This window comes from Macaca mulatta, chromosome 7 (genome assembly GCF_049350105.2).
Source record: "Macaca mulatta isolate MMU2019108-1 chromosome 7, T2T-MMU8v2.0, whole genome shotgun sequence".
NCBI lineage: Eukaryota > Metazoa > Chordata > Mammalia > Primates > Cercopithecidae > Macaca > Macaca mulatta.
Window position 1 is genome coordinate 43,403,734 of NC_133412.1, and position 20,609 is coordinate 43,424,342.

The window sequence follows — 20,609 nt, forward strand, 5'->3', positions numbered from 1 at the left end:
TCCTCCCTAAAGACCCTGGGCAGGGAGAGCTGGGGTGAGAGGGGACAGCTAAGGATGCGGTTTCACATCCACTGTCATGGGGGCTACTCACATCCAATAGCAGGCAAAACTGGTTTACTCCTCCCATCGTTCAGATAGGGAAATGGAGGCCCAGCAAGGTGAAGTGACATGTCCAAGATTACTGAGCCTAGAATGAAGGTTTCCAAACACCCAGAAAAGGGCTCCTTTAATTAGTCCTTAACTGATTACTCATCCTAAAATCATTCAAGGATAAAGGCAGTGAACATACATTCACAAACCAAGCAACCAACAAAGCCATTGCTAATTATTACTGACTGCGGGACGTCGTGAGGCGAGTCTCTGCTGAGTCTGCTCTGCTGATTGCCCCTACTTTGACCAGAACTGGCTAATTGTGGGAAGTTGCATTCACTCAGAAGCTGGGGTGAGGGCAAGAGGAACGGCTTCCCCCTCAGGGCTTGATGCAGGCAGGAGTGAGTCATGCTGGTTGAGAACAATGAACGGTTCTGTAATCACCTCCTACAGCCCCTGCCCAATATCCAACAGAGCCCCAGAGGAGCCTTTCCAGGAATAATGAGGCTGGGTCAGGGGAGATGGATGAGAATTCGCTGGGTCTCACCAGGGCAGCTTGACTCACAATCTGTCTTAGCCCTAAGCCCCAGGCAGGGAGACTCCACAGTGAGATGACTCTGGCATGCACCTGTGCCCCAAAGTTCAAGGAGAGGAAGTCATTTGCATCTCAGGTACAAGGAGGAGAGGCAATGGCCTGGCCTCCAGACTGTTGGAGCACTGGGGACAATGAGCAAACAGATGCCAGTCTCCTAGGCCTTTCTGGGGCCCCGATTTTCCCTTGTTCTGAGGAGCAGTGAGTAGGCAGGCAACTGGGGATAAAGAAGGGGGAACAGAGAGGCAAGACCCCCAGCAGACACATAGACAATGCGTATGACCAGACCGTACAACCCTCAGTGAACTTCCCACTCCTATGTATGCACATACTTTCTTGCTCCTACTTTTCCCCAGAACAGTGTTTCCTGACTTGATCCATGGAGTCCATACAGTAGACCATCTTAGAAGTTAATAGGTTCTTCTCTCTCCCTGTATACTCCCCATCCACAGATGCCCAAAGTCCTAGAGCTATGCTAGAAGCCAAGCTGGGACACGGGTCACCCATGAGCAGTCTGGTGCAGTCACCTTCAGTCACCTGACCACTTGGCTATGTGAGATTTTTAATCCCAAACAATTATTCTCTCCTACCCAAATTCAAAACCCAGGGCACCTCCATTTTACTGTGGAAATTACAGCAAAAAATTTACAGTAACAAAGGTAAGTTAAAGAGAAAACCAGACTTCCTTCTCTTTCAAAGATGCTGAAGAGTTCATTTTCACCCAGTGTTATCTGCACTGGGGAAGAAGAAGGGAGATCTTCACTTTTCTTTTTTCTTTTCTTTTTTTTTAATCTTAGTAATGTGTTTTTACTTAAACAAATATATTTAGGCCTGAAGTAGTGGCTCATGCCCGTAATCTCAGCGCTTTGGGAGGCCAAGGTAGGCAGATCACTTGAGGCCAGGAGTTCAAGATCAGCATGGCCAACATGGCAAAACCCCGTCTCTACTAAAAATACAAAAATTAGCTAGGCGTGGTGGCACATGCCTGTAATCCCAGTTGCTCAGGAGGCTGAGACACGAGAATTGCTTGAACCCAGGAGGCAGAGTTTGCAGTGAGCCAAGATTGTGCCACTGCACTCCACTCTGTGCGACAAAGTGAGACTCTTTCTTTAAAAAAAAAAAAAAAAAGAAGAAAATATATATATACACACACACTTTAAATATATATTTATATATATATAAATGTATATATATATATATAACATGTAATCAATATAACAAAATTATCGAGATATTTTATATTCACCTTTTCATACTAAGCCTTGGAAATCCAATGTGTATTTTCCACTTCACATCTCAATTCAGAACTAGCCACATTTCAATTTGAACAGTGTTTTGTTCTGGGCCTTGCTCTGCAGACCAAGGCAACCTGGCTTTAAAAGCCATTGTCACCAAGCAAACCCTCATTTGATCTACAAGAATTCTTTGTGGATCAGTGGATCTCCATCTTAGCAGCACATTGGCCTCAGCCAGACCACGCCTAGACCAAATACATCAGAATCTCTGGGAGTGGGTCCCAGGCATTGATGTTTATAAAGCTTTCCTAGAGATTTCAGTGTGCAGCCCAAGTTGAGACCCATGGCTACATATCAGCATCCTACTCAAAGTGAGGACCACTGACCAGCATTATTGGTATCACCTGGGAGCTTGTTAGAAATGCAGAACCTCAGGCCCCATCCCGGACCTACTGAATCAGAACCTGCAAGTGAACAAGGACCATATGTGCTTAGAACATTTACTACTGTCTGAGAGGCCTGCTAGAATGCACACTCTCTATATCCCATCTTGACACCTGATAGCAACCTTGCAAGGCAGGTGTTCTATTTCACAGGTGAGGAAACAGAACAGAAGAGAGGTTGAGTCACTCATCCAAGGTCACATAATTGGTGAGTAGGAGAGCCAGGGTGCAACCCAGGTCTGGTTCCAAAGGCCACACTCTTTCAACTGCACAATTGTACCGCTTCCTACAGCACAATTAAATATATGGCCACAGAGAACCCCTGAGTGTTTGACTCCTTGAGCCTGCTGAACATGCCCTGCCTTTGAACAGGATTCCACTTCCAATGTCAAGTTCCCCAAAACAAACCTCATAAAGACCAGCATAATTCATGAGAAGATACAAATTGTAAACAAACATAGGGAAGATGTTCACTCTCCCTCATAATCAGAGAAATGCAAATTAGAACAACATTGAGGAACCATTTTCTACCTATATAATTAGCAAAAATTAATAAAATTTTAGCAAAGTTATTCTGAAATAGGTACATTCATACACAATTTGTGGCGGTGTAGATTTATAGAACCCTTGAGAGAAGTCATATGGCAACATCCATCAAGAGCTGTAAATATATTATGCCCACTGACCCTGGGAATTCACCCTAAGGAAATAATTCATTGGGGGTGGGCGGGGGAAATGCTGTTTGTATGAAGATGCTCACTGCAACATTCGCTGTGAACACTGGAAACAACTTAATATTCAGCAGTAAGAAAATGGCTGAGGAAACTGGGGGTATATCTACTCCTGCAGTGTTATGCAGCCATTTAAAACCATAATTAAGAAGCCCAAGCAGCAACATAGCAATGTGGGTGAAAGAAAGCAGAATGCAAAACTGTCTCTGTGCATTGTGGTTTTTCTGATGTAAAAATATTGTGTGCATAAGGATATGGACAGGGAGGAGCTGGGCACAAAGGAAGGCAACCTTCAGAGTTGGGGGTGATGGAAAGACCCCCTCCTCCTATTATTTTTAGTATTACAAACCTTGGCCCTTTGAGAACAGCCTCAGGGGCTCTCCCCTCATGGAGTCTATCTCTGAGGCGGACACAAGGAGGCAGCTGGGTGCAAAGCCACATTCCTGATTGCACCAGCAGGTGAGGGGAGCTGGCCCAGTGGGGGTCAGGAAGGCCACGGGAGGCCCCTCCCATCTTACCATGAAGCCCGGGGCACAAGTGCAGCCCCCAGTGATGCTGTGGCAGTCGGCACCATTCTGACAGGTGCAAGTCTGCTGGCAGCCATCGCCATAGTAGCCAGCAGGGCAGGATTCATTGCAGTGGCGGCCAGACCAGCCTGGCTGGCAGGCACAAGCTCCGGTTACTGGGTGGCAGCTGCACAGATAAGAGAAGGGTGAGGAGACAGTTCGTTCTAGGAAGCAGCCTTGTGCCCGCCCTCTGCCCACCCCAAGCCTGGCTTGCCCAGGGTAGCAGGATCAAAGGACCTCTGGGATTAAAATGCTCAATGCCTTTTCTGTTTATCAGAGGATGCCAAGGCCACATGATCTTATTACCACCCAGAAGCTGAGGCTCAGGATGATTATATAACTACCCTGAAGTCAACAGCAAGGAGAAGACAAGAGCAGGATTAGAACACAGGGCTTCTGACTCCCACACGTCTTCTTTATAATTCAGACACACGGAAACCAAAAGAGAGAGTGGCCTTTTAGTCCCTTGGCTTATAGACTATGCGGTCCAAGGCTTCATCCATCCCTCACACAAGACGAGTGCCTGGTGTGGGAACAGGACGAGAAGGAAGCAGTGATATGCCAGTGGCTCTCAATATTGTAGGTGTTCAATGAATGTTGGGCTGAGTGAAAACAAGACTTTGGGCCAGACGTGACTCCTCTCTCTGGCAATGTCTGTCCTGGACAGAGCAACCCCAGCCTATGCTTTGCCAGGATCTTTAACAGTGAGCAAGCTCTTCTCCATCTCCTGTTTAGGCTAGAGAAAGGACCATTCGGCTAGAGGCAGGGGATCCCTGGCATGACCTCCAGAGAGTCGGGCAACCTCTAGCTGGCAGCCATCTGATCCAACAGCTGATGTCCATTCATGGTCAGCGGGATGCCGGTTGTAACCATGTGCTGCTCAGAACTCCTGCAGGAGCATAATTGACCTATGGCCCCAGTGCTGAGTCTGAAATCCAGAGGCCACATTTCCCCCAGGCCACTTCCAGCTGGAGCACAGCAGGGACACTAGGGTGGGCACACTCTTGGGAGATCTGGGACTCCTCTGATGGGTACCTTGGCTTTAAGATGCCCCATCCTGGCAAACTTTCTTAGAACCATGCTGTGAGTTAAGACTCTTTCTCCCAACTTTCCTTCCTTCCTTCCTTCCTTCCTCACATGTGATCTGTCAGCTCTCCCAGCCTCCCCAGCTCCCTCCCCACTTTCCCTCACAGATGCTTCCCCTAGTAAACCTCTTGCTCTTGGTATCTGCTTCTGGAGGGGCTCAGACTAACACACCAAAGAAGTGCTGGGTGGTAGAGATGAGCCTTTTAGATTCCTTGTGGCATTTGCCTCCCTGCTCTGGAGCCCAGCTCCGGGGATAAGGTCAAGAGAAGCATGCCCTGGGCTGGCAGGGGGAACCTGGGGCAAGTCTTGGTTCTGCTAACTTCCATGGGGCCTTGGCGTCTTGCCCCGCTGCACCATTGATGGATCCCCAACACCTGGCTCATATTCACTGCCCTGGTGAATATCTGGAAATGAATACAGCTTCCTCTAAATACAATTATCTTCCATTGATTCTTTCTTCGTTTCTGCTGATTTATCATCTGTCTTTTCCACTAGGTTGCAGCTCTATGGGGGACAGCCGTTTGTCTTGTTCCCTTCTCAGGGCCCAGCAGAGTCCCTGGCACACTGGAGGTGCTTAATATATATTTAGAAAATTAATTAATGAGCAAACTAATTGTGTGAAGCCTAGCCAAGCTGTTTCTCTTCTAGGGACCCTGGTTTTCTCACAGAAAATGAGGGGGTGGACAGGAACAGGCAATTCTTGAATAATAAGTGCAAGTAGCTAGTAATCATTTCAGAAAAGTATTTAGTCTCATTATTCATCAAGTCTAAACAACAACTGGACACCACTTTTCCTCCATCAAAACAGTGACTATGCTTTAAAATGCTGGTAAAGGTTTCAAAACAATCTGAGGTTACATATCAGAAGACTTAAAAGTATTCAGACTCTGGTCTTGTAATTCCATTTCTAAGACTCTATCCTAAGGAAATAATCATAGTTGTGGAGAAAGATTTATGCACGGAGATGTTCCCTGAAGCATTATTTATAACAGTAGAAAATGGAAGCAATTTAAATAATAATAAATAATATGTGACCAGGCTATTGAGGCACCAGGGACTTTATACATATATTTCTAATCTTCAAATAAACCTGTGAATTAGGCAGTTGAGCCTGTATTTCACAGATGGCATCTAGAGGTTATGTGACTTGCCCAAGGTCACATAGCTAAGACAGTGAGTGGCAGAGCTGGGATTCAAACCCAGGTCTGTCTGGCCACATTTTGTCCACTGCCTCATGCCACCTCTCACCACAGGGTATTGGTTAAATGAATTATAACATCCATGTGAAGGAATGCTAAGAGATGTATTCAATTGTTTTTCAAAATGTTTAATGATACAAGGTTAAGTGAAATAAGCACTTTGTATACAAAGCCATTTCTATCAATGCTGCATCTGTTACCTAAATTAAATCTTTCAACTATGACAATATATCAAATCTAAAATATGAAAATGATACAGACATCGATAGATGACCACAAAATGGCTTTTGTGCTTATCTCTGGATTGAGAAACTGATTCTAAGTTTTTTCTTTAAATGTCTATGTATTCCCTAACTTACCAAAATTGAGCATTTATTCTATTTATAAACAGATGTAAAGCAATAAAAATTATAAGTATCTAACAAAGAGGAATGGGTGTAAATGATGAGTGTTCGAAGACTTTCTGACCTTTACAGAGAAAAATTCCTCCCTGAGCCCCAAGGCACTGGAAGGGGAGACAGCAGCCTGCATGGGTACCGTGGGGAAGTTGTGCTCCTTGGTGGCCCTGCTGCTCTGCAGATGGTTTTGGAGCACTCTTCTCTTTAGGTTGCATCTTTCCAAGAGCTTCCCTTGAGGTTTAGGGTTAGTGTAGAGAGACTGGCTCAGTTACGGTTGTGGAGACTGACGTGCTTGAATCTAGGAATGGCCTGGCAGGTCTTGGCTGCAGCCATCAGCTCTGCTGAGCACTGGAGACTCTGAAAGGTCTCAGGCACCTTTCTGCTTTTTCCATCAATAGATCCTTCTGCTGTCTCTGCCTAGCAAATGGTCACGCTGGATGGAGTTCACCCATTACATGCTCTTACTTTGGTGAGGGCACCACCTTGTGAAAAGCACACTCCACACCCATCGAGCTAGCAAATGCTGACCTAAGTACTCTGCATTTCCTGCTTTTGATCTCTGCTGCTGTCACTTTGGCTGCTCAGAGATACATTACTCTACTCTGAGAACCAGAAGGCTCAAAACCAAATCTAAAATCATTCCTTTTTTTTCATATCCCTACAATATCCCATTTCTAGAAATGGGATATCTACTTTCTTAATTTGATTACTCGTCTTATAGGAACTCCAAACATCCCTTTGAAAAGAGGATGGAGAGTGACAGCTGACTGATCATGACGGAGAGCTGCGACCACCATGCTTGGAACCTCTGTCCCTCAGCAGAGTGACTTGCACAGCCCCTCTCCCAGGCATCCCTTCTTCCCGGTGGTGGTCCCCATTCTCTTGAGTCACATGGCAGGCCAGGGGCTGCTGCTTTTGGCTCAGGCAGAAGTTACAGTCACTGGTGTTTAGCCTGGTTCCATTCTCTCTGGTTTTTTCTTTTCTCCCATTTCCCCCAGACATAGATTAATCACAAGTTAATAGGAACCGAAAGCTGAACAATACAGGAATCCTTCCAGAGTGGATTTTTCTGCCTTTCTTTCAGCTGCTATGAGATTTCTATCAATGCTGCATCTGTTGGCTGAATCAAATCTTTCAAAGGCAATACACGATCATGGCTGCTGGAATTAGTCTATGACAATCCAATTGTGGAGGAGACATTTAAGAGCCCATACACACAGGTGCTTTCTTTCTCAAGGTTATTCCTGTATGAAGGAGGATGGTTTCTTTTTGTGTGCTACAAAGAGTTGATAACGGGAATGAAGAGTTGGAGAATCTTACCAGCCACTTCTTCCTTCCCAGGGCATGGATTCAACCTCTGTGCAGCAGCCTTGCTGGAAGGGCATAGACCAGAGAGAGGCTGGAGCTGGGTGGATAGTGCTTTCTTTGGCTGGGGGCTGGGATTACTTTGTCTCCCTAGGAAAGATGCTCAAGACCTTGCACGCTGTTGTGGTGGGGGCTTTGTTGTAAGTTCTGCAGAAGGCAGGGAGCACTGAAGCTAGGCTTCTAGGGATCCCACGTTCCTTCTCTCAGGGAGTTGGGTGGAAGCTTCACTTTCAAAGACCACAGGAGAACATTTCCCCCCACTGGGTTGATGAAAGGTGATGGACAGATTGGGAAATTTATGCATAGAGAGGAGAAGGACATGTATCTTATGTACATATATCAAGTGCCCTTATTATGGACACTTGCTTAGACAGAGGTAGGTTTGAGGGCAGGACTCAGAAGTCCCAATCCCCACTCAGTACCTGAACTTTAACTGTCTTAAGATTAGAAGTCACACAGTCATTCCTTGGCTTTTCTTGAATCTCAAGAGAAGACTCTATAATGGGCCAAAAAAGCCTCATGGGAAGAGAGGGGCTTCCCTCTATCCACATAGAGGAAGAGAGCTGTTTTCTGATGTCCGTAAGAACAATCAAGTGCAGCATGAGAGAGTTCATTTAGCCCAGAGGCTCTCAACCTCCGGGAATTTTTCCTGCCCCGCCCCACCCTGAGACATCCGGCAATGTCTGGAAACATTTCTGATTGTCAGAACTCGGGCAGTGGAAGAAGGGTGCTACTGGCATCTAGTGGGTAGAGGCCAGGGATGCTGCTCAACATTCTACAAAGCACAGGACAGCCCTCTACAACAAAGAATTCCCCAGCCCAAAATGTTCATGGTGGCAGGGTTGAGAAACCCTAACCTCAACTGAACAAAAACTTTGTGCCAGGGGCTCAGTGGGCCAGTGTACCAAGAGAAAGGGGGAAATATGTTTTTTTGAAAAAATGGGGTTGACTTCAGCTAATGGGTAGAACCTCCTAGAGGGATGGGCTGTTTAAGATGAGTTCAGGGACTCCTCTTACTGAAGGCCTACTCTGTGCAGGCACTGTGCAGTGCTGAGGCTAGAGGCCACAGGAATGGACAAGCCAGGCTGCTGGTGCCCTCAGGGAGCCCACCTCCTCAAGGAGATGGTGATGCAGACTCAGAGGACACCAGGCTGGGGAGTCGACTGGTGGGCACACTCAGAGCCCCCACTCTGAAGAACCGCTACTCCCTCCCAGTCCCTGACACATGATACGTTTTAAAGACAGTAAAGCAAATAATCATCAATATTGGATGGGCTGAGATTAGTGGGAGAGAAGAGGGAGTCCTGTCCGATTAATAATGCATCGAGGACTCCTTCAGAGGAAGGATGAATTATACAGGGCATAGTTGCCCAGGCACAGGAGGAAAACACTAGCCCTTTAATTTGGGGCTTGGTTAGATTTCTGTGGCAGGAGCTCCCTGCATTTGACCCCAGCATCAGCCTTGCTTCCTGTCTTGGAGAGGGTCCTCCCTCAGCTTCCCAACAGCGACAGATCCTGGAATATTAATATTTAGACACATGGAACAGTCTGAGCCAGCTGCCCCAGTCTCCTGACCAGCCATGTGGGACTTCTGTAATTAGCACCTTGGAGCTCTCGCTCTGCTCTCCAAACCCAGCCCAGATGCCACCTCCTCTAGGAAGCCTTCCCTGACCAGCATCACATAGTCCTGGGTCACAGTTACTTGGGCACATGTTGGAACCTAGCAGGGCCAGCCACATATATTTCACCAATTCTAAGATGTACTTCTCCTCTATATTTTCACATCTCTGATATTGGGTATGTTATACAATCAATGGTGTGTCATGGTTCAGTTGATAGAATTTTCCTAGTAGTAACCCAAATAAAGCTGTGCCTCACTACTGTTATTGTCTTGTATTTGAAGAAATATGGTAGAAGGTGCTTAGTGTTTCCTCCTCACAGCCCAGCCCTGCAGGCGCTCAGTGTTTGCTGAATGAATGACCCAGTGAATGAATGCTCAGGTCGTGGACAGTCCAACTCCACTGGCTCTAGCACCCTCTCTGGACAATCTCCTTCCTGGGCGCTCCACCTTTGCCTCATACCACCCCAGCTGCTCCACTCTAGGGAGGGAGGACTTTTCATTTGACTCATAGCCCTTGCTGAGATGCCTCTGCTTGCAATGAACGAAGCTCCAGAGTGGTTTGTGAAAGATCAAAGCCTGGAAGCGAAGAGCAGCCAAGGCTAAGTCCTGGCTGTCCCAGGGACAGGGCTGCAAAGCAGAGGGATTCTCTGTCTGCCCTGCAAACAGCAGCAGCACCCATGCCCAGGGTGGCTGGTCTTCCCTGGGCTGTCTGTAGGCCTGAGGGAGAAGGGATGCTCCCCCGACCTTCATCACCCAGATAAGAGGCAGCCACAATAAAGGGCTGTGGGAGCATTTATCTGGGGCTGGCAGCCTCAATTTTTACCCAGGGGCAGTGCCTACTGGTGCATGAAGCAGGCAGGGAAGGGAGCTGGGAGTAGTAGACCAGAGCAGCTCTGGCTTCACAGGTTCAGACTCCTTTGGAAGTGGGGGATGGGGGGGAGGCAAATTCTGCCCAGATGTCCCCAAGCCACAAAGGACACAGAGTGCTGAGGGAGGGGCTGGCCTCAAGTCCAGGCCCTGATAAAGGGCTGCCCCTGTTGTTCCTGCTTCTCTACCTTTGCCAGGGCCTGTTGGGACAACCCTCTCTAGGCCCTGGGATGGCCCTACTGATTTTTAAGGTCCTTTTTAGTCCTGACCTTCTGCAGCTCAAGCCTCTACTTCTGCCCTAGTGGCCCTGGCTCTGGTTGGATGCCACACAAGTGGAGGGGAAATATTCTCCAGGACAATGTGCTCAGAGCTTGCGGCACCCGAGCCCTGCCATCCCAGCCCCCAGGGTCATGCAGCTGTGCTCCACCCCACCTCCTTGCTCCCTCCTTGCTCTCATGTGTGGAGTCTCAGACAGGCACATTTGGAAATGCAGGCGGCCAGGTGTGGTGGACAGAGTTGAGTGACCTGGCTCTAGTCCTGACTGTGGCTATGTGGCCTTGGCTTCCCCTTCTTTTCATCAAAGTAGTTCTCAGGGCTCAGTGCTAAGGTCCTAGCCCTTTCCCCGCCCTGCCTGGATGTCCGTGCCAGAGGTGGGGGGGCCACATCCTAGCAAGCTTCCTTTCTACCTGAGCACCCCCCGCCCTTGTCCCGAGCTCGCCGGTTCTCAGCTCATACCTGATGGTGTTGTCAGCATCACAGGGGCAGGGCAGGGTGCAGCCTGGGCCATGAAGGCCCTCTGGGCACAGTCGCTCCTGGCAGCGCGGGCCCTTGTAGCCAGGCTCACACTCGCAGGCACCCGTGGTGGGTGAACACTGCCCACCATTGTAGCAGTCACAGCGCTGTGAGCACTGGAAGCCGAAGGTCCCGAAGGGGCACTCCTCTTGGCACCTGTGGGAGAGCAGAGTGTGGCTGAGGCTGTGGGCCGGGATCCCTCACCTGTGCTTCGAGATCCTCCAGGATGTGGTCCTCCTGGTCACCTGGCCCAGGCCTGGTGTGCTCCATCCTGCTCACAGCCTCCTCCCCTTTTCTCTCTCCTCCTCCAGGAAGTATTCCATGGTTTAGTTCACCCCAGTCATTTCTGCCTTTCACGCCAGGTCTCCTCAGTGACCCCAGCAATGAGTTTGTATTACCGTATTTTATTGATTCCAAGCCTAATATATATTTTTTTAAATTAAAGTTGTGGTGAACTATACATGTTATGGTTTAAATGCTTCTCTCAAAATTCTCATTGAAACTTAACACCCAATGCCAAGGTATGAGGAGGTGTGGCCTTTGGCCTTTGGGAGGTGATTAGGGCATGAATGGATTAGCGCTCTTATAAAAGGGCTACAGGGAGCCACTGAGGTCCCTTTTTTTTTTTTTTTTTGGCTCTTCTATTCCTTTCACCCTCTGAGGATACAGGCTTCAAGGCACCATTTTGGAAGCAGAGATTGGGGCCCTCATCAGACACCAAACCTGCTGGCCCCTTGATCTTGAACTTCTCAGCCTCCACTGTGAGAATCAATGTCTGTTGTTTATAAATTACTCAGTCTTGGGTATTTTGTTATAGTGGCATGAGCAGACTAAGACAGTGCACAGCATAGAATTGACGATTTTAACTACGTACAGTTCAGTGGCATTAAGCACATTCGCACTGTTGTGCTACATCACCACCACCCATCTCCAGAACGTTTCCATCTTCCCAAACTGAAACTCCGCACCCGTTAAACAAAAAACCATTTAGGTAGGTTTAAAAACACCTTGTTTTTTTTGTTTGTTTGTTTGAGACAGAGTCTCACTCTGTCGCCCAGGCTGGAATGGCACGATCTCGCTGCAACCTCTGCCTCCCAGGTTCAAGTGATTCTCCTGCCTCAGCCTCCCGAGTAGCTGGGACTACAGGTGTGCACCGCCACGCCCAGCTAATTTTTGTATTATTAGTAGAGACAGGGTTTCACCACGTTGGCCAAGATGGTCTCAATCTCTTGACCTCATGATCTGCCTGCCTCGGCCTCCCCAAGTGCTGGGATTACAGGCACGAGCCACCTTGTTTTTCAAATATATTTTTATATCTCTGAAATTAATCAGATAAGTCTTATGTCTGATGACATCATCATAGTTTAATTGCCAGTGTTTTTCCTTCTTTGCAGTGTATGAAATAATGATGCATCTCACAATCAGTGGCACCTTAGATCTGATGAAATGGGGTGATTTTGTTTCTATACAGTGTCTCTGGTTTGTGAGCCTTTTGGGCAGATGTAGAGTCTCTCTTGTCCTACTGGGAGACATGTCCCCTCCCTGACTCTGGATTTTCCCTCGAGTACAGGAAGCATCCTCCTTCATGGGACTATAGAATGCCCTGTGACAAGGGCTATTTTCCCTTCCTTGGAAGAGCATCCCCTCAAGGTAGGGGCTGAGTCTCTCCCATCAGCCTGTGAGCCCCCAAGGAGGAAGCCTGGGACCCCCTTTGTGTCCTATGCATGTCTGGGCTAGTACTTGGAGCTGCCAACATGAGGATAATTATTCAACTTCATTTAACTCACAGCCAAGGGTGTGGCTCCTCCGTGGGTGAGTGTGACCTCCACTGCTGACCACCTGGTTTCCTGAATGTGCCTCAACACCCATTACCCCTACCCTGGGCTCTTTCCCAGGGGATGCAAATTTATTGTCACAGCAACTAGATCCGGATAAGTCAAGGGGTAAACCTGGGGGAATAAGGGGTAAAAGAGGGAGACAACTTCTTGCATCCCAAAGACAAATGGAAATGGCCTCTGGAGTTCTAGTTATCTTTGTTCCAGCACTGATTCAACAGTGCGGATAATGGAGAACTAACCTAAAGCTCTGACATCCTCTTCCTTTTTGTAAAATGGGATGATACTCACTAAATCTCATCAGGTTCTGCAAGAATTAAATGGGATAATGTGTGTAACACAGAAAGGTGCCCAGCCCATAATTGGGGCTCAATTCGAAAAGTTAGTTATTTTCATTAGTACTCATGTTAATATTGTTTTCAACAGTTCTTATAACAGAGCCCATCTGACCTTCTGGCCTTAAATTCAGGCATGAAAAAGCCCAAAGGGAAAAATTCTAAAATGTTGATAGTAGAGTAGATTTGAGGAGTCAGTGTTTTAATTATCATATGTTTCAATTTTCTAGGTTTTCTATATATCTTCTACAGTAATCAGAGGGGAAAAGCAATTAAAAAAAATACAGTTCTAACTTCTTTATTATGTATTCTGGAGGATCATGGGAGTGGAAGTATTCTTCTATAGACAGGGCAGAGAGATTCTGTGTCTGGGTGACTCAGTTGTTTACGGTGAGGATGAGTGGCCAGACCCTCGTGGATGTGGCAGGGCCAGCTAGCAAGTATGTGGCGGATGAGAGCAGCCAGTGTGTGGGGCACCAGCTTTGGCAACTTGAGACTGGGGTGTCCTTGTCTGTCTTCTGTGCTTTCGTTGCTCTGTGCCCACAATGACAAGGAGAAGAGGACAGTGACTGGGGTCTGGCCTTGAGTGCTTCCTTCCTAAGAAGATGCCGCCAGCTCTCTCCTCTCAGAGCCACTGTGTAAAGGAGTGATCTGGTAGAATAATGGGGCAGCAGGGATCATGAGGACAACACCAGCCCTGGGCACCATATACCGAGGGGTTTCCAGCTGCTCAGGCCCCAGAGCCTGTCCCCAGCCCCTGGAGCAGCAGATATTCTCATCACCCTCACTTTGGAGTTAAGGAGGCTGCCATGGGACAAGTGAGGCAATTGCTCCAAGCTCACGCAGCCTGCATGGGGCCAAGATGACCCCAGATTGTCTTTCTGCAAATCTTGTCACATGTCAGTCAATCTGAGGCCTCATGAACGGAAAGAGAGCAGAAAAAAGAGGGAAGAAGAGGCAAAAAAGAAGGTGATGTCTGGAGAAGGAATGGAAAGTAGAAGACAGAAGGAGGAGAAGTAGAATGGGGGAAGGGAAGGAGGGAAACTGAGGCAGAAGGGAGGAAAAGAGCAGCTGAAGACCTGAATAATCATATCTGAATTACCAGCCCCTGTTCAGCCTGCAAATGGATTTCTCCAGAAGTCTCTGTGCTTTGCTGGCCTCGAATGTCTCTCAAATGTCGGGTGAAAAAACTCAAACCAGATACCTCCTGATACCTGCTCCTTTTCAAACATTCCTGCTCCCTCCTGCCTAGCAGGACTGGACAGAGCCCTGAACCCTAAGCTCCTCAGAAGGGCAATTCCCTAGCCCACTACATTTTTTGGGTGACCGAATCTACAGCCCCAGAAAAGCAATCTGGAAATGAAATATTGACAACCTCATTCATTTACATAATCAGCCTCTTTTTTTTCCCTACTCACAATTTAAACAACTTATTTATTTAGAGATCAAGCAACGACAGCTAATGAATTTTACACAAAGCATGCTAATAACGGAGCCCGTGGAACAGAAGGGTAATCACAGCAGGAATTAGTTTTCTACTTAAACATTCTTCCTTTGCACCATATCAATCTAATGTGTCCGATATTGCCATTAACAACCAGATACATTGCTCAATTAAATTACAAAATGAGCTGCAAAGCCCTCGTTACATTTCGTGTTTAATTTGCACTGGTTTCTGCCTATCCGGGGAGGCCTGCATTATTACACCCACTCAACTTTAATATGCTTGTGATGATTTGGGTGGGTTAATGCAGCTGTCACCTACGAAATTAATGGAGGCAATTTTACAAAATATTAAACACCAGGCAGCCCGTTTAGGCGAGAAGCCCAAATGCTGCCTGGCCTCCTATTGAACTCTCCTGTGGTTGATTGACAAAGCTTGCTGGAGGGCCCCTTGGCTTTAGAGGTTTCTCTCTGCCCAGGATCATGGACCAGGCTCCAACAAGCAGAGAGATTTTGGATTATTTCTCTATTTGGCACATCTTTACAGGGAAAATCGAGAGCACCAATGAACTAGGGTCTACTCGTGTGGAGTCTAGCCGGCTAGAGTGCTGGGCCTGCTCATTTCCAACAACAAGCGAGCGGTTTGCACTCTCATGAGAAAGTGGACTGACAAAGGAGTCCTGTGCTGGCTTGAGGGTCTTCCTGGTTCCAGTCCATACTGGCTCATCCTGAGCATTTTCTTATTTGGGGAGATGATGAGGATGGGAACTGGACTCAATGTTTTAGCCCCCCCTCCCACGGGTTAGGGAGGGACGGATCCCCAGATGCCACACCCCACGTTCTACGCTGGGGAAGTTCACGTTGATGAACACTGGCTCACAAAGAGATCAGATCTGGCTTAAAAGACTTCCAGCCGGAGGTAAATCAGCCCAAGGCTAATGGACAGTCTCTTTTCTGGACATCACTAAGGATTTGGGGCTGATTCTAGTGAGAGCTGGAGAAGCCCCGATTATGTCTGTTAGAAACAGAGGGATTCATTGGTTAACTCAGCCTCCCTCCTGGCTTCCTGATGTCACCCAGGCAGGGAATGATGAAAAATGTTTCCTCATTTTGTCTGAGAAGAGCATAAAATCCAGGAGCCAGAAATGAAACATGGATCCCCACAGAACCAGGCATGGGGTGTGGGGGCCACCTCTGTACAGCCCTTCTCTGCTTGAAGAGACCCATGTGGTCAAGGGTGAGAGGGAAGAGACTTGGCCCAGGTTCTGTGGGTTTCAAATATCTTTTTCCAGCTTCCAATCTACTCACCATCACACATGCTGGTTGCCGTTTCTCCCTTTTCCTCTGCACCTGCCCTGTCATCATGGCCTCCTTCTTCCAGCTGTGGCACATGTGCACATATGGCAATTTGCCAGTTCTGTGTTTTTTGATTATTCACTCTGCAAGGCTGGTTTCATTCCGGGACACTGGCACCCTCCTTCAATCTGCTCTTAAGCCGCAGGCCTTCAGAGGATGCAAACTGATGCCAGTATCCTTTTGGTGGAACCCAAATTAGGACTAAAAATCCCCTTCCAGAAGAAATCGTGCAAAATGTGTGAAATGGTTTTGCACGCTCAGCTTCCTTGGATTATCTGTGCCATTGCCTCCCTCCATGAGTTCAGAGAGTAGAGAGTGGGGGCAGGTGCTCACGTCCTTCCCCCAGGTGAGCCCATGCAAATTCATGGCTTGGGCCACTAGGCCAGAGAAGAGGGTGTCTCTGCAGGCCGAGGGTGAGGAGGGATCAGGTGCCAACTCTCTCTGGCAGGAGAGCTCAGAGTGCTTTCTGAGAAAGGAACTGGAAGGCTGGCAGAGACAGAGCTATGAGCTGTTCTCTGCAAGGCTCCTGTGAAAATGAGTAAAATGGACAGCAAAGACAACAGTTAACACTATCCTTACCTGTCCCCCATGTATCCAGCTGTACAGTGGCACTGTCCAGTCACGTGGTCACACTGCCCTCCATGGTGGCAAGGACAGTCCTGGCTGCAGTTCTGGCCAAATGTTCCTGGTGGGCAGGGCTGGGCACACACTGCTCCCTGAAACAGAGGTGGGAAGACATGTATGGTGGTGCTCCAGAGATGCCAAACTTTCCTGGGAATGGCACAGCTGCTGTGGCTCCAGGGACCACCCAACTTCCCAGAAGAAGTTCAGCCAGCTGGACACCAGGGCTCCAAAGCCCTCCTCTTAGAGATGGGAGATGGGAGACGGAGGCCAACTTGCTCATCCAGTTATTCAGCACAATTTAGAAACTGACTATTGTATACGAGGTGCTGTATTAGACACTAGGGGTGATTTGACTTGATTCCTGTCTTCCTAGTCTACTGCAGAGAGAGCCAAGAAAACAGCTAAGTACAAGGCACTAAGTACTCTCACATGGGTACACAGTAAAGCGCTGAGGAGACACAAGGAAGGAGGCTGAGTAAACATGCTGGTGTGGAGACGTGCACTTTGCTCAGCTTCTTTCCCAAACCCAACTGACATGAGAGTTAAAGGGGTACAGGTATAAACCTACAAGGAAAAGAGGAATAGGAGACAAGGGATGTCACACACTGGAAGATGGAAAAGCAGGTGGAGGAGTGATAACTGCTTTGGTTTCTGCTTCCTGGGCAATGTTAAGTGCCTGCAAAGGGAGTGTCATAAGCCTGGGTGATGAAGTCCTTTGTAACCTCAAAAAGCTCAGGAATCAGAGACACTGGGATCCTCTGAAGGTGAAGGTGCAGGTAGGATCAAAACAGGACTGTTTGAAAGTTTATAAAATAGGGAATTAGACCCCCAATCTCTGCTCCCCCCACCTTGAATAGCCAGGTGAATTGTCCAAGTCTTTCAGAGAGGTTGGCGTCACAGGCTGTGGACAAGGGACACAGGCAGAGATGAAGGTGGGGGTGGACCTCTCCTGCTGCTCTCTTCCCTGCTGCGCTCCTAAAGGCTGACTGCCCGACTGAACTCCCTGTGGCAGGAGGTTGGACGGTTCCTTTCTAGGGACACTGAGGAGTTCAAGAGAAATGACCTAAAGATATTGATAGTTGAGAGTCCCATCAGTCAACACGCCTGACATCGCCCTCCACCCCCAGGTGTCCAATTAGCTTTTCTGAGGCTCACTGTAAAACGTGAACAGATGGCCAAGGATCACCAGATATTTGAAACAGGCCCTCACATGAAAGAGAAACACTGAAATAAACAAATAGACAACAGGAACACAGAGGAAATAGGAACCATGCGTGGAACAAGGAAAACCTAAAAAAAAAGAGAAGGAAAAAAGCCTCTATCATAATTAAAATGAACATGCTCAGGTAGCTATAAGAAAATATTGCACCTGTGAAAGAATAGAGTGCTATAAAAGAGGATAGCCAGAGAGTAGGAAAGAAGCCTTGAAAATTAAAAATAAGATGGCAGAAATTAAAATGTTGCAATAGAAGAGCCAAAAGAAAGTTGAGGAAATCTATAAAGTACAACAGAGAGAGAAAGAGACAAAGATAGAAAGATGAGATTAAAATAGAGAAAATATAATGAAATTAGAGGACCAGTTCAGGTGGTCTGACATCTAATTAACAGGAGTTCCAGACAGTAGAACAGAGAAAATAGAGGTAAGTAAATTAATGGAAAATATAATGAAAGATAATTTCCCAGAATGGAAGGATGAAGAACCTGGGTTTCTGAACTGAAAAGGCCTACAAAGTCTCCAGCAACAATATGAAACAAGACCCACATCAAGTCATGTTGTCATAAACTTTTATATCTCTGTGGATAAAGAAATGATTTTTTACATTTCACAGTTTTTAGAAAGAGGAAAACAGGCTAGGTGTGGTGGCTCATGCCTATAATTCTAGCACTTTGGGAGGCTGAGGTGGGAGGATCTCTTGAGCCCAGGAGTTGGAGACCAGCCTAGGCAACAAAGCAAGATCTCATCTCTACAAAAACAAAAATGAAAATACAAAGAGGAAAACAAACATATAAAAATCAGGAATCAAAAGGTTTTAGACTTCTTAACTAGAAGCCAGAAGACAATGGAGCAATGCCTTAAAAATCCAGAGGAAAAAAATCATTTCCAACTTAGAATTCTACACCGAACTAAACTAACACTAAAGTAGGGGACTCAATAAAGACATTTTCAGATTTGAATAGCCTCAAAAAGTTAACCTTTCATAAACACTTTCTCAGAAAGTTACTGGAGGATTTGTTTTCCATAAAAAAATAATTACCCAAGAAAGCAGGGCACGGTGGCTCACACCTATAATCCCAGCACTTTTGGAGGCTGAGATGGGCGGATCACCTGAGGTTTGAGACCAGCCTGACCAATGCGGAAAAACCCCATCCATCTCTACTAAAAATACAAAATTAGCCGGGTGTGGTGGTGCATCCCTGTAATCCCAGCTACTGGGGAGGCTGAGGCAGGAGAATCGCTTGAACCCAGGAGGTGGAGGTTGCAGTGAGCCGAGATCGCACCACTGCACTCCGGCCTGAGCAACAAGAGCGAAACTGTCTCCAAAAAAAAAAAAAAAAAAAAAAAAAAAAAAAAAAAAAAAAAAAAATTACCCATGAAAAAGAAAGGTATGAATTCCAGGAACTAGGGACTCCAACAGAAGACAGAGGTGAAAGGAATCCCAGGACAGCAGTGAAAGGAAGCACCAGATGACAGCTATGCTGCAGGCCTGGAGAACAGAGTTAAAGAGTTCGGACTGGAACAGAAGATACAGGCTTCTAAGAAACTTGCCTCAAAAACAAAACAAAAACAAAACCTGGGGAGACTTCTGATGGGTCTGACCTTATTGAGAGGAGTCTGAGAGCTCTGTCAAGAGAGTTTTAAGGGTAAATTAGTAACAATACACATGTATATTAACATAAATATTAAAAAAATAATTTAACCAAGCTGGACATGGTGGCACCTGTCTGTAGTCCCAGCTACTCAGGAGGCTGAGGCAGGAGGATCACTTGAGCCCAGGAGTTCAAGGCTGCAGTGAGCTATGATCATGCCTGTGAATAGCCACTGTCCTCCAGCCTGGGCGACCCAGCCAAATCCTGCGTCTTAAATTTTTTTTTTTTTTAATGATTTAACCACAAATTGTAATATAACTCCACTGGGAGGGTGGGAGAGGGGTTGCTTGCATCTGTATGTGTGTGTATGGCAGAGCAGAATCTTATTCTACAGCAGGAAGTCAATGGATTCAATGACTGTCTAAAATGGAAAAGTCAAGAAATGGCTATAAAGCATGTTATGTAGAAAAATGGAGGGAAATGCCAGAAGAAATATCTAAAAGATTTGAAAGTAGTTGCCTTTAGGGAGTAGGATTTGTAAATGGAGCAGGGGACTCCCCCGCCCCCCAGCATTAGCCTTGTGGTATTATGTAACTTAAAATTACACGCATGAGTCTTAGGTTTTTAACAGATCTGAGCCTGCTCTTGTCTCCTGCTGCCCTTCCAGCCCTGCACACACCCGACAGTCATTTCTTTTATGGAGATCAAGGATGTTCCTCCAATTAATCAATCAATTAGTTCAACACACAATTATTCAGCACCAATAATCACCAACCCTTAGAAGCTAGTTTATTCAGGAAAATTGTGCCAGAGCAGAGTCATCTTTCAAGATCATCTAGTTTACTTGTAATGAGTTAAATAGGAGGCCGTTCAGCTCAGACTCTCCTCCACACACAAGTCAGAAGTAGAGGGGCTGAGAGGAGGGACTGAGGTGAGGAGGGGAGGGAGGAGTGAGGGGCAGAAGCAGCTGAGGACAGTGAGAGACTGTGTGTGTGTGAGAAAAGGGGAGAGAAAATTCACTGAGGCCAGGTGCGGTGGCTCATGCCTGCAACCCCAGCACTTCGGGATGTCAAGGCAGGTGAATCACTTGAGGGCAGGAGTTCCAGACCAGCCTGGCCAGTGTGGTGAAACCCCAGCTCTAGTAAAAAATACAAAAATTAGTCAGGCGTGATGGCAGGTGCCTGTAATCCCAGCTACTCGGGAGGCTGAGGCATGACAATCAC

General features: G+C 47.1%; 1 protein-coding gene across 3 annotated transcripts in view; it reads right to left on the reverse strand.

The window, feature by feature from the left end:
* MEGF11 (multiple EGF like domains 11) overlaps positions 1-20,609 on the reverse strand; it is a 383,043-nt gene that overhangs the window by 58,513 nt on the left and 303,921 nt on the right. For all 3 annotated transcript variants that reach the window (XM_077939610.1, XM_028851053.2, XM_077939611.1), the window contains 3 exons: positions 16,534-16,670; positions 10,929-11,141; positions 3,610-3,784 (listed from right to left, as the gene is read on the reverse strand). In XM_077939610.1, the coding sequence (XP_077795736.1) occupies positions 3,610-3,784; positions 10,929-11,141; positions 16,534-16,670 (525 nt within the window). The remainder of the gene's footprint in view (positions 1-3,609; positions 3,785-10,928; positions 11,142-16,533; positions 16,671-20,609) is intronic.